At 35.4% G+C, this 14,857-nt stretch overlaps 1 protein-coding gene across 5 annotated transcripts in view; it reads left to right on the top strand.

The window, feature by feature from the left end:
* The window catches only part of LOC150084794 (uncharacterized), a 496,975-nt gene that overhangs the window by 373,002 nt on the left and 109,116 nt on the right, over window positions 1–14,857 (top strand). For all 5 annotated transcript variants that reach the window (XM_090376602.1, XM_090376604.1, XM_090376605.1 and 2 more), the window contains exons 8-9: window positions 4,432–4,659; window positions 9,000–10,540. In XM_090376602.1, coding sequence (XP_090232728.1) covers window positions 4,432–4,659; window positions 9,000–10,540 — 1,769 coding nt within the window. The remainder of the gene's footprint in view (window positions 1–4,431; window positions 4,660–8,999; window positions 10,541–14,857) is intronic.

The following is a 14,857-nucleotide window of genomic DNA, read 5'->3' on the forward strand; positions in this document are numbered from 1 at the left end:
CTAATCCATACACTAGGTGCACATTGCTTCCAGCTCACAGTTCGTATATTGATGCATGCTCTTCGTACAGCGACTACTGCTTGAATGAGTAAACCAGAAATTTTCCCTCTCGCAAACTGATGAACAGCGCCATGTACCGACTTACGGTGACATTTCCAGTTATGGGTTCCTGTGCAATTTACATTCCTTTAGATGTTACCTACCTCCCCAAAACATTTGTACCAATATTTTTGAGACACCCTGTATATATATATATACAGGTAGTTCTCAACTTTATGAGTTAATTTGTTCCTAGCATGCGCTCTGAATCTGATTTTCCATCATATTAACAGCTGTTCCATCTTCGATATAGCACCTGAACGCTGTTTTGTGATCACTGTTGACCTTAAGTGCATCGATCCTTTGACATGTTTTTTTATACATGCATTGTCCTTTAAAATAGTATTCGCTGTTGAAGCAGTGAGACCTAATTCCCTTGCAATAGTTGACAAACTTTGTCCTGCTTTCTACTTCTTAATCATTTTCATCTTTATTTCTAAATCAATTTTGTTTCGTTTCCTGGCACTACCACCACTTGCACTTTTTGTTAGTTGCTTTCCCTTCATCATTGTAATACGCAAATAGGAATGAAGAGAAGTTTCTGAAAATGTGTTTTTTATATGATTGAAGATTTTAGTGAAGGGGAACTCATTTCACCATAATACCTTAGCATAAAAACCCACACAATTGCAGTTATCAGTATTATCACAAATGCACTAAGATCAAGTTTACTACCCATTTATAATTATATGCACTAACAGAAAAGCCCAATAAACCAGAACAGTCATGACCTCCAGAAACGTGCTTTAGAAAAATATCACGAAAGCATTCAAATATAATGGGAACATATGATAATGATGAAAGTGTAGTGCGATTTCCATTATAAATATGACCTTTTAGAGAGAAAAAAATAAGCTTAGTAATATAACAAAATTTTCAACTTCCAAGGACTTGGAACTAATTACAAAAAAAAAAAAAAAAAAAAAAAACAATATGCTATTGGGTTCACATTACAATATTTTTATGATACCTACATTTATTCCTACAGGATGCAAAATACGTTTCCATGATTTTTTTAAAGTTTGCACTGGCCGGCAAAAACTTACATAAAATCAAATTTCCATAAGTCGGGGAGTTCCTGTATATATATATATACAGGAAACCCTTGATTAGTGCGGTTAATGAATCCTTGAAATATACCGCACATATTAAAACCGCACTAATCAAACTTAAGAAACAATGGGAATAATTATAATGAATCCTTGAAAATTATAAAAACATATTTTTTTACTCAATACGTACCTATAATGCACTGCATAGTTCTTAAATTATTAAGGAATAAATTTAAACAAAGATAGTATGATTTGAATTTTATTTTTTGCAAAAAAACGTATCTAACTTCGATTGAACAGTGGAACTTTCTTCCTTTCCTCCATGATTTTGCGATAACAATCAATTTGCTTATCTAATCCTCGACGAACGTTCATGCTTCTCTCTGCATCTGGATCAATCTCTAGTATGAGTTCTTTTGCTTTTTCAAGTGTATTAAATAGTTCTTCAAGTTTTTTTGAATGAAATTTCTTTGGGAGCAAATTGCTTTTCTTCTGCTTCATTTTCGTCTTCTTCCTCGTATGCACGTTGATGCTCAATTTCAAGAAGATCGTCGTTACTTAAATCTTTTGAATGCGATTCCAATAATTCTCTAACGTTTTCTGAATCTACTTCCTCAAAGCCGAGGTCTTTTCCAATTGTAGTAATTTCATCAATAACTTTGTTGACAGGATTAATGAAACCGCAAAGATCACTTGCGCATTCAGGCAAAAGATTCTGCCAGACTGCTCTCATGCAGCTGTTCGTCATTTCTTCCCACGATTTGTGTATGTTCTCAACTGCTTCTTTAATATCATATTTTTTCCAAAATTCATCGAGTGTGATTGCGTCATCTCCAGTTGTAGCTTGAATTGCCTGAGCAAAAGTTCGTCTCAAATAATATGCTTTGAATGTAGAAATAACTCCTTGGTCCATTGGCTGGAGTAAAGAAGTCGTATTTGGTGGTAGAAATATAACCTTCACATTGTTATTTAAATCAGTGAGTGAGGTAGGATGCCCAGGGGCATTATCTAAAATTAAAAGAACTTTGAAATCTAAATTATTTGCCTTGCAGTATTTTTCGACTGCAGGACAAAAATGCATAGTGAACCATTCTTCAAACAACTGCTTTGTCACCCAAGCCCTTTTATTTGATTTCCAAATTACTGGAAGGGATTGCTTGTTACAGCCTTTTAACGCTCTTGGGTTCATTGTACGATAAATTAGCATCGGTTTCAATTTGCAATCTCCTTCAGCGTTACCTCCAAGTAGAAGTGTTAATCTATCTTTGGATGCTTTATGACCTGGTGCGGTTGCTTCTTTTCTTGCCAAAAATGTTCTTGTTGGCATTTTTTTCCATAAAAGGCCAGTTTCGTCGACATTGAAAATCTGACGATAATCATACCCATTTTCTTCAATTATTTTCTTCAGTTCAATGGGATATTTGGCTGCTGCATCTTTATCGGCACTGGCTGCTTCACCTGTTAATTTAATATTTTTTATGCCAGATCGAGCTTTGAAATTTTCTAGCCAGCCTTTACTAGCCGAGAATGTTGAAGTATTCCCTTGATATTTGTTTTCTTTTAATGAAGAAAAAAGGCTCAAAGCTTTAATCTTGATGTTATTTCCATCAATAGGAATGCGTTTCTGATTACAATCTTCTAACCAAATAAAAAGCAAATCTTCCATTTCAATCATTAATTTTTTAAATACAACAAATCTTTCTAAAATACAAAAATATAAAATTTTTACAAAATTTTATATTTTTGTATTTTAGAAAGATTTGTTGGCCCATCCAAAATTTTATTAAAACAAGACATATAAATCTGTCATTTATTTATTTATTTTTTCCTTCATACGTATCACAAAGGCTATCCATATGACATATATTGTAGCTGTAGCATGGGACAACCTGTTATGAAATTGTATATTTATCTCTTTTAGAAAGTTGTCGAACCATTCCAGAATCAGAAAAATAAGAATTTGAGAATTACTATTTTTCTTTTCACACGTATTACATTGGCTATCCATGTGCTGTTTGAAGAATGAATGGGCAATATAGCAAAAGTGCAGAAACAAAATGTTTTTGGTTTATATATAAGTTATGGTTTGAGAAAGTTGTGTTTTTGTTTTCAATTTACTAAATACATAAGGCATCTCCGTAGCCAAGTGGGAAGCAGCAGCAGTGCGTAGCACATGCTTCTTGATTAGACCGGGGTTCGAGCCCGTCACCACCAAATACGGAGGATGCAGAAAGGTCAGGGAATGACCATCGTATATCCCAGAGCAATATGGCCTTAGTTGCTAATGCTCCTAAAAAAAAAAAAAAAAAACCTAACAAACACAAACTAAATACATAAATCGGGATTCTGTTTGTTTATCTATATTAATCACATCAGAGATGTTAAATATCTGTTATATTTAAATTGTTATTAAAAAATTGCATTATGAAAGCATTGATAGCATACAATGATTGTTTAATTTTTTAAATCAGTGTATAAAATGCACGTTGCATTTCACATGCTGATTGATTACGAAGTATTACAAAAACATGGAGTGAATATTATTGTGAGAATATATGCAGTAAAGTGAAACCAATTACTGTTGTACATTATTATAAAATCAATCAGTAATTAATTGGTAGTGAGATAATTAGTAATTTACTTTTCACTTTTATTAATCACAGAAAATGAAAAAAATTCAATTTATTTAAGAAATAAAAATCGAATATGCCTGAAATGTAACACACTGTGCATACATTAACTAATTTTTTTGTTTGTTTTGTTTTGTTAGTGCTTTAAAATTTCTTTCAAATTTCAGTGTGGTGTTGCTTGAAATTAATCCATTCATAATTCTTGCATATTTTATATTGATACAGTATTTTTGAGTTAAATATAAAAAAATCTTTACCAAAACACAGATATATGATTTACATTAATTACTTTAAAAAATGGGGGGGGGGCTACTGTATAAAAAAAAATCAGAAAATTTTAATTGTTTTGTGTGCATCTAATTTTTATTTAAAAATGTTTGGTCTGGTATTGCAAAAAGTAATTTTTTACTTTTGCTTGTATTAATTTAGTAACAAAGCAAATAATTTCTTTGGTTTCACATGCCCCTAATCATTTGTATAACAATTTTTTACATGATTACTGAAGAGTGAAAGAATTGCAATAAGAAAAAGATTGAGAAAGCTTATTTTGCAGATGTTTTTATAATTTTTCATATTTTTCATTTTATTGTTATTACTGTTGTCTGTACTCTACAAAAAATGCATATATTGAATATATAATTTTTCTTTAGGCTCTTCAGAAAGAAATTGAATCACAAGGCAAATATGTGTCATCACTGTTAAAACTGTGTGATCAGCTGGGAGTAAAAAGTGAAGAGAGCACAGCACCAGTACTCTTCTGGGACACTGAAAGAATTAGGCGGGTGGCTGTTAATTTGGAGCGAAGGTGGCATACACTATGGCTGAAGTCTCTTGAATGGCAGTGCCTTGTTGAAGAGCTCATCCACAAATACAAAGCAGTATGTTTTATGTTACACTGTCCTACTTTTATTAGAATGCAGAAGATTAGCATTAGCAAAGACACATGATGCAAGAAAGCAAACTTATATAGCATCAGCCAAAAAAAAAACCCCTTATTTCAACCATCTTCTCAACTTGCTCCAGATGTTTTTCAAGTTCTGCCTTGAATCTATTTAAGCTATCAACTTCTACAACAACAGATGGAAGTTTGTTCCAGCACTCAACCACCTGCTGGCTAAAGGCAAACTTCCGCACATCTATCCTACAACAGTCTTTCCTCAATTTGAATTTATGTCCTCTCAGGTGATTATTCTGAGCAATAGGAAGAATCCCATCAGCATTGAGCATGCTCAAACCATTCAAGACTTTATAGACCTCAATCAGATCACCTTGCAGGTGTCTAGTCTTCAGACACTGTCATTTGCAAAACATAAGCCCTTTCTTTGTAAGAGCAACCCTTTGTTCCATTCACTAATCTTGTTGCACTTTTCTGTACTTGTTCCAACAGCTCTACATCCTTCTTAAAATGAGGCCTCCAGACCCGTATACAGTACTCAAGGTGTGGCCTGACCATTGCCTTATACAAGGGGATAATCACCTCCTTATCCCTGCTAGAAAAATTCCTGTATATCATTGACAATACACCATGAGCTACTCTTGCAGAGACCATCTGCACTGCTCAGGAAACTTCATATCTGCCTGCACAATTACCCCCAGGTCCTTTTCATTCTCTACCACTGTCAGTTTAGTACCATTGTCAGTGTAGTTGATACATTACTCTGAGGTTACTGTTTCCCATATGTAGTACTTTACATTTGTCAATGTTAAACTTCATTTGCCACCTGTCAGCCCATCTGTTCAACTTTTTAGATCCTGTTGCAGCAGTGTACTATCATTAACAACCCTACCAACCTTCGTATCATCTGCAAACTTGGACATTAAGCCTGATATACCATCATCAATATCATTTATAAATATAGAAAACAACAATGGACCCAACACTAAACCCTGAAGGGACTCCACTAATAACATTAGTCCACGAAGAGCAGTGTCCATTGATTGCCACTCTCTGTCTTCTCACACTCAACCATCCCTTTATCCAATGCAGCATTTTGCCTCCAATATCAAACTGCTCCAATTTGTGCAGCAGTCTTCCATGTGCAACAGTATCAAAAACTTCCCTGAAATCCGAGTATATGACATCAAAATTATTTTTGGCATTTAGTTCCTTTGTGACTACATCATAGTATCCAATCAAATTGGTCAGACAAGACTTCCCCTTAACAAACCCATGCTGTGCCCAAGCTATAACTGAAGTTTTGTCTAGATGATCCTGCAATACTTCTTTAACCAGTGCCTCCATTAATTTCCCTGTAACAGAAGTTAAACTAACAGGTCTGTAATTACCTGTGTCTCCCTTTGATCCTCCTTTGTGGATTGGGGTGACATTTGCACATCTCCAGTCCATGGGTACCTCCCCTGAGTCCAGGGAAGCTCTCATAATTATGGCTAAGGGTTTTCTTACTTCCTTTGCTGCCTCCTTTAATATAACTGGATAGATTCCATCCACGCCAGGTGCCTTTCTTATGTTTATCTTCAACAATTTCTCCTCCACTTTACTCTCAGTTATTACAAGATCATCTAGCTTACTGCCAGAGTTTAATACACCTCTAGCTTTACCCTCCCTGAATAACTCCTCATGTGTGAATGCAGATGCAAAATATTCATTTAGTTTGTTTGCCACCTGAGCAGGATCATCAACAGTTGAAAGATCGATATCAAGTGGACCAATCTGATTCATCCCCTTCTAGAGTTTACATAAGTAAAGAACTCTTTGCTGTTTTTCTTTGCATCCTTTACCAAAGATTTCTCATCTGCTTTTGCCTGCCTAACCTCCCTTGTGACTGGATTATAGACTAGCATATAACTACCATAGGCTTCTGTGTCACCTGTTATTTTATATGTATCCCATGCATTTTTCTTCTCTGTCAGATGTCTAATTAGTTCATCCGACATCCATTTAGGCCTAAATCTTGAACAACATTTCTTAGTTGGTATGAAAAGCCTGGTAGCTTCCAAGATTAATTCTTTGAATGCTTCCCATTTTGAATTTGCTGTTGGTAACATCATCAGTTGGTCCCACCATATAGAATTTAAATACTGTCTCAGACCACCATAGTCACCTTTACGAAAGCAAAAACCCTTCCCTTTATCCTTGATGGTAGTTACCTCTGAGTAAATCCCACTTCAGCGCACTGTGATAACTGCCACCTAGTGGTTCCTTTATCTGCAGATTCTTAATGCATGAAGAATCACAGGGGCTCACATCTGGTGAGTATGGGCTTGGCACACCCAGGTTCCTGAGCTGGATATCATAAATTTTTTTTTTTTTTTTTTTTTTTTTTTGGCTGGTGCAGCATAAGCCTCAGGCTTCCTTGCATCATATGGCTAATAATAATAATAATAACTATTGATAATCAAATCAAGAGTATTACTCCCTCTAGTTGCCTCCCGAACATGCTGCTGTAGAAAACAATCATCCAATAAATCCACAAAAGCCTAAGATAATTGATGTGGGGAAATTTGTTCTTTTGAGAATTCTAGACTGCAAAAAAAAAAACAACCCTAACCCTATATATATATATATGCTTATATTCATATACAATATAAGCAATTATGCAGGCATAATTGCTTAGTTGCAACTTCAAATGAAATAGATAATTAAAAATAATAATTCAGCTAGCTACTTTGAAAGGATACAGTAAAGAATTCTGAAAGGAAGGGGTAAATATGGCTAAATTCTTCCATTACCTTTTAGTTGAATAGTTCTAAATTCCATCATTTAGAGCCCTGTAAGTCACAGGTCAAATATTGGTAAAGCAACTATAACTTTAATTTCATAATCCTCCTTCAGTAGTATGAATGTTCCAAATATCCTAACTGTACGATTGTTAGTTGTAGTTGTATTGCTTGTTTTGTGGATTTTGTGGAAAATAATTCGCAATGCCCACATCACTCTTTTTCAAATGTGATTTTTGTGCTCAGATTTAGAGAGAGATCTAAATCTGAGCACAAAAATCAAATTAGAGAAATCAAATTTGAGAAAAAAAAAGTAAATAAATGTACAAAATAAATTAGGAGGTTATGCATTTTGTTTTTGCCCCCCTCCCCTCGTTCCCCTGACTTTTCTGTACCAAAATTTTGTGCCTTATCAGCGATGGCACCAAGTTTTGTATTCATTTATTTAAATGTTGTGTCTGCTGAAGTAGTTGAAATGCAAGTTATTTTAACAGGTTTCCCTTCGACTGAGTGAGAAGTTTCCATTACAAATGTTTAGCTCTTTACCCCACTGTCAATTATAGAAAGAAGAATAAGGAGTAATGGAGTAAATAAGGAATAATAATTTGGATTCTTCCAAAAATGCAGCTGTGTTTAGAGTCAACTGTTGAGAGATGACTAATTATAAAGAAATTAATGATTTTGCCATTGAATTCAGTGATGTCTGTTATTAAGAGTTGCCTGTTAAGAGTAACTTTTAAACTGTAAATGGTATTGTTTCATCTTGACTTTTGCCATTTTCTTTGTGGCATGTTATTTAAATTATGTAGTTTAAGTTTACTGTTAAATGCAGTAGGGCAGCAGCAATATGTTAGAATTTTGACAGTGCTATGTACGTTAAATATTTTACTTAATGGAGGATGATCATTAACACTAAGTATGTGTTACTGGGAACACTTGGCAAACTAAACAGACAGATCAGCATAGGGAGCTAGCTATTCAGTAAATACTGGTATATAATTGAATATGCTGAGTAATGGCTGCTTCATGATAGGATGTATTTTCAAATATGTTTTTGCAGAAGAAAGATGTTAAATTATTCAGCAGACACTAATCTATAGTTGTAGGAAAAAATTTATTCATTGGAAAGAAACCAACCTTTTGCCACTTTATTTTTTATTTTGATATATATTGTTAAATTTTCTCTACAAACAATTACTTAATTTTTAGATTTTTTTGTTTTTGACTGAATATATTTACTATATGATCAATTCTGTAATAAGAAATATTTTATACTATTGCTGCCCTCTTTTAAAATAAATCATTATGTATATAAATTTTCAGCTGATATCCTTGCTGTAATTAGAGAGATATATATTGGTTAAGAAATACACTAATCAAAATGTGCATATATATGTGTGCACACACACAAACATGCATTTACAGGAATCTCTCTCTCTCTCTCTCTCTGTGCTTTTTTCTTAGTTTTATTACTGATTAGATAACTAATATTGCAAAAGTAATATTGCATATAGTAATCATATTTTTTGTTTATTTCCAGGGTTTCTTTCCTGGTGATCCTAACTTTGAACTCAGCTTTAGTGAAGAACCAGTTAAAAAATATCCAAGACTTAGTGGAGAGTGGGATGATATTTATCAAAATGACTTTGGATTAACAATGGAAATTGATAGTACAAAGAAGGATGTTCCTGTAAATGATGATGTTGGTGACTGTGAAGATATAGAGATAAATCAAATAGACAATGAAACCAGAGAAATTGGTATAATCTGTGGTATTCCAGGAGAATGTCCTAATACAAATGACAAAGGAGTTATGGTTGGCACTACTGGTATAGCAGAATTAAAGGCTGGGTGCGGTGGAACAGTAGGTCCTTTTGAAATTATACAAGATGTTGGATATTCTAGTGAAAGTTCAACACATTTATCAAATGATGAAAGGCAGGAATTTATTACAGTTTATAACTACACTTCTGGAAATCACAAGCAGCCATTAATATCAGAGTATACTACAATGGGACAACAGCAGGGGACTGTACTTGGTGCTAATAGTATTTACACATTGCAAAATCGTAACAGTCCAAAGTCTTCCTGTAAAATTCACCTTGCTCCTGATAAATATCCATTAATGACATATAAAGATTGTCACTTTCCTAGTGATGATTTTCATGAAGTTCTAAACAGCAAAGCATCATTTTCACAGCCTGACTCTTCTTTTTATAAAATGACACCAGTTGATGCAGAGAATTGTGAAGAAAGCTTAAAAGCTAATAAGGATTATAATTCTGTACATAATAATATAGCTATCAAGGATGCCACTGAACTTGCTAGTAATGAGCAAGAAATTAATAAAACAGTTGGAGTGTTGGGAGAGATGGACGAAAGTTTTGAGGAAAATTTGTCTGCCCTCGATAGTAGTCACTGCTTGTCTTCTACTCTTACAGGAGAAGGTACAGATCACTCTAATACAACTGTTACTCCCAGTCAAGAGATGGATAACTTAAAACAGCTACTTGGTGGTAATAATATTCATCATTTATCAGTTCAAGCAGAAAAAATTGTTTGTGAGGATAGTAGTAGTGGGTTAAAGTCTCTATTGTCAAGTAAAAAATCTACACGGACATCTAGAGTTCGTAAATGGCTGCAGACTTGTTCTTCTACATGTGACACTGGTTCTCAGGAGCACCAAGCAAGTGAAGTGAATGTAGATACTACAAGCAGTCCAGTTATTGATAGTTCCTGTGATGCAAGTGGAGAATATACCACTAATGAGTCTGAAGGGGAGCAGTCAGCTAGCTCTGATGATAAAAACAATAGTCTTGTTCTCACAAGATCTTATGGTTCTGTGGAAACGGTTGTTTCTTTAGCAAGGGAAGAGAAAGGCCACTGTGCAGAACAAACAAACAATGCCGAGCATTCATTCCAAGTTGTAATGAGAAGTAAGAAAAGACGTAGCAGAGATAGGCCATGGAGTGTGACAGAACTGCATCATTTATCTGGACATTTGAGACTTTCTCCACTTTCAACTTCTGATGGTGCACTAGACAGATTAGTCGTTTCACATAGAAAGGAAAGGCCGTTTAGGTAAATGAAATTTGTATTCTTAATGTTCGTTGCTGAAGGATTTTTTGTAAAATAATCATATTTTTTCTTTTAGTTAAATTTTCAATTTTAATTAATTTGAATAATTTTTAAAATTTAGATTAGAATAAGATTTATCTGAATACCATTTCAAGCAGTAATTAATTATTTATAACTGCAATATTGAACTTGAAATTTAACTGTTCTACAAAATTCAATGACATAAAGTTGCTTTTTGTTTGAGAATGGTTAAATTTCAGGTACCCTTTAAAAAAAAAAAAAAGGATTTTGATAATATCCCATATATTAAAATATTTGGTCTTTTAAAATGAACTTAGCCACATTGCTATAATCTTCAGTACATTTCAAGTACATTTAGAGAGTAGGAGGAGAAAGTAATTGGAAATTGATAAACTAATTACAAGATATATATACAAAAATATGGTTTTAAACATGCTTTTATTTTTTTCAAACAATAAAAAATGTAAAGAGGTTAGCCTAATCACAATCTGAAGAAACTTTAGTCACATTCCAAATCAAGCATTTCACATCCAGTCTTGGCTTCATGTTTTCCCTGGAGTCCTGAAACTTTACAGAAAACAATATTTGCCAATTTCAGATTGTGCCACATGTCAATTTTACAACTCTTCTCATACCTATTGATTGCTCATATGAATTAAAACCATATTGTATTGACACTCTGTACTACAGTAGTTTGTATTAAAATGGCTAAATAGTGCAAAGAAGAGGACTTTTTTTTGCATGTCAACACACACACACACACACGTTATTTCCTCCCCATCCAGTTTCTGCCAGTGAGAATATATCTTTCCAAATTCATTTTAATGATCCCTTCAGGTCCTTGCAGGGAGGGGGCCGATTATCCACCCTCAACCTGAGAAAAGATGTTTAGCAATTTTTCATTCACTACTGCCCCTCACTTATCTGATTGTCCTTCTTTGAACCTTTTATGGAAGCTGCTCAGCTCTTCTTAGGTATGACCTCCAAACACAAATGCAGTATTCCAAATGTAGTTTCACTACTTCTTACACAGCCCAAAGGAGTCATCTTGGAATCTAATGATGGATGATTTCATTAGATTCCAAGATGGTTGATACATTTCTAGTGGGTTGATACACTCAAATGTAGCCTCCCCCCCCATGCAGTATAACAAGATGTGTATTGTCCACCCATGGAGCCTTAACTTTCCTCAATTTCGGTAGCTTTGTAAGACTTATCCAAGATTGTCATTTATTTTACAGCAGTCTAGCTTGTTACTGGCCCCCCCACAATCCAATGTTTCAAACATACTTGCAGCTGTAAATATCATTGTATTCATTTTGTGAAACATGCAATTGAGTGCAAATTTGCATATTTTCAAAATATTGAAGTGTAATCAGTAGCTCAGAAGAATAGTAAGGTTTAAATTGTAATAAATAAGTATTTTGATGGTTTTAATCACTTTTTGGACATATATCTTTTGTATTTAGCTAAGGATATAACTAATTTAGCATTGTGATCGTTACATTATAGCACAACTTGATAACATATATCTTCAATTTGATAGCTAAGGTATAACATAAAACTACATAGAGGAATATGTATTACTGTTTGTTTGTTTGTTATTTGGTTTTTAGGAGCATTAGCAACTAAGGCCATATTGTTCCGGGAATATGCGCTGGTCATTCCCTGACCTTTCCGCATTCTCCGTATTTGGTTGTCACAGGCTCGAACCCTGGTCTAATAAAGAAGCATGTGCTGCGCACTGCCACTCCTTCCCACCTGGCTACGGAGGTGCCTATGTATTACTGCATTAGCTTAGTATATTATTGTATAGTCCAGTATAGTTTAGTAAATTAATCAATTAAATTTATTAACCTTATTAATTTTCATTTTTAATTAATTAAATCGTATTTAAACGGAAATCATATCTGAAACTAGAGCAGCAAAGCAACGGGCACAAACTAACAGGAGTGCTCTGGCTTGGGGAAGAACCAAAGGGGACGATTGATTCTCCAACACATCACAGACTAAAGAAATGTGCAGCTTGTGAAATGTTTGCAGACCTTTCTGAGACGGGAAATGATGTTGCCAAGGGAGATGTCTTTGTGTGAGCTCCATGCTTCTTGATTAGACCGGGGTTCGAGCCCGTGCCCACCAAATACGGAGGATGCGGAAAGGTCAGGGAATGACCACCGCATATCCCCGAAGCAATATGGCCTTAGTTGCTAATTCTCTTAAAAACCAAATGACAACAACATTTGTGTGTGCTCGATGCAAGCAGAGTGAAGTTGAGTGCGAACTCAGCATTGTTATGGGCCTTTAGGAGAGCTTGAAGGACAGGGTAGATGCCCTCGAAGCACTTAAATTGGGGGACCCATGAAGCTCTCAGCTGCCCACATCAATGTCAGAACTTGTACTTGATCATCAAGCAACACAGTGGCAACCTTCAGGGCAGAATGTGCTGGTTCCACAGGAGCTAGTTATTGTTGGTGACTATTTTTGGGAGATGGGAAATGTATTGTGCAAAAAGGATAAGTTTAATAGGACCGGGGTATGTCTGCCAGGGGCAAAAGTTGATGTAGAGCAGATATCATCTTTTAAGAACACAGAGGGTGTTGTTGTACATGTTGGCATTAATGACACCAAGAGTAGGAGATCTGCAGACTTACTTAACAAGTACAGGTCAATGTTGAAAAAAGTCATGATTTAGGTTAGGGTTAAATGTGAAAGTGTCTGCAATTCTGCCCAGACATGATAGGAGGGAGTGTGTGATGAGAGCCTTGTCAATCAATTCGGCCCTGGAGAGATTGTGCAAGGCTCATGGGGTAGAATTTTTCTCAGCATGGTCTGTGCTTGTTAACAGGAGAGATTGTTTCTACAGGGATGGGATACATTTAAATAGAAGGGCCGCAAGAATATTTTCTGAGGCTATCGAGGCAGTGTTATGTGGGTCAGAAAACTGCTAGCTTGGAGGGCCTCATAGACTAATAGATTAACAGTAGCCACGGCCAGAAGTGAAAGTGATTCTTGCATTGCTTCTATTGGAAGGAGCAGCAGCCTGCAAAGCGAAGTACTTGGGATTTCAAGGGTCCTAGGAGTCATCATGGAACAAGTAAATACAATGGATGTGTTAGGGTAACTAAGAGTAAGAATCGGTGTATATATACTTGCATGTACACCAATGCTAGGAGTATAGTAAATAAATTTGAAGTGCTGGTCAAGACATCAGAAGTGGATATTGTTGGGATATCAGAGACGTGGTGCCATACGGATTTATGCAATGTAGAATTGGAATTTTGGGGAGTACAATGTGTACAGAAAGGATAGACAGGGCAGGAAGGGAGGAGGAGATATGCTGTTAGTTAAGAAACATAAAATCTAAGGAAGTACATCCATTGACATTGGTGGACAGTGCAATGTTGAGTCAGCGCGGTGCGACATAAGCACTGGGAAAGAGAAAATGACAGTAGTTGTGTGTTATAGGCCTGATGAATCTGATGAGTATAATGAGAATTGTGCAGAGAAATAGTGGGCCAGTAAATCATGTCTTATAATGTGCGATTTTAACTTTGCAGATATTGACTGAAACTTATGGGTTCATCACTCACACATTTGCAAGACTTTTGTGGATTTATTGGATCACTGTTTTCTACAGCAGCATGTTTAAGAGGCAACCAGAGGGAGTAATACTCTTGATCTGATTATCAGCAGTGATTCTTCATGCATTAAGAATCTGCAGATAAAGCAACCACCAGGTGGCAGTGATCACTGTGTACCGATGTGGGATTTACTTAAAGATGTAACTACCATCAGGGATAAGGGGAAGGAATTTTGCTTTCATAAAGGTGACTACAGTGGTCTCAGGGAGTTTTTAAATTCTATACAGTGGGTTCAACGGATGATGTTACCAACAGAAAATTCTAAATGGGAAGCCTTCAGGGACTTTATCTTGGAGGGTAATACACTTTTCATACCAACTAAGATATACTGTTCAAGGTTTAGTTCAAGATAAATGGATGTCAGATGAATTAATTAGGCTCATTTTTTTTTTTTTTAGGAGCATTAGCAACTAAGTCCATATCGCTCCGGGGATATGCGGTGGTCATTTCCTGACCTTTCCGCATCCTCCGTATTTGGTGGTCACTGGCTCGAACCTCGGTCTAATCAAGAAGCGTGTGCTACGCACTGCTGCTCCTGCCCACCCGGCTATGGAGGCACCTTATGAGGCTCATGATAGAGAAGAGAAATACATAGAATGCATATAAATTATCAGGACACAGGAGCCTATGGCAGATATAATCAAGTCACGAAGGAGGT

Source organism: Mastigoproctus giganteus, chromosome 6 (assembly GCF_048544385.1).
Source record: "Mastigoproctus giganteus isolate SK-2022 chromosome 6, ASM4854438v1, whole genome shotgun sequence".
In the NCBI taxonomy this organism is placed as follows: Eukaryota; Metazoa; Arthropoda; class Arachnida; order Uropygi; family Thelyphonidae; genus Mastigoproctus; species Mastigoproctus giganteus.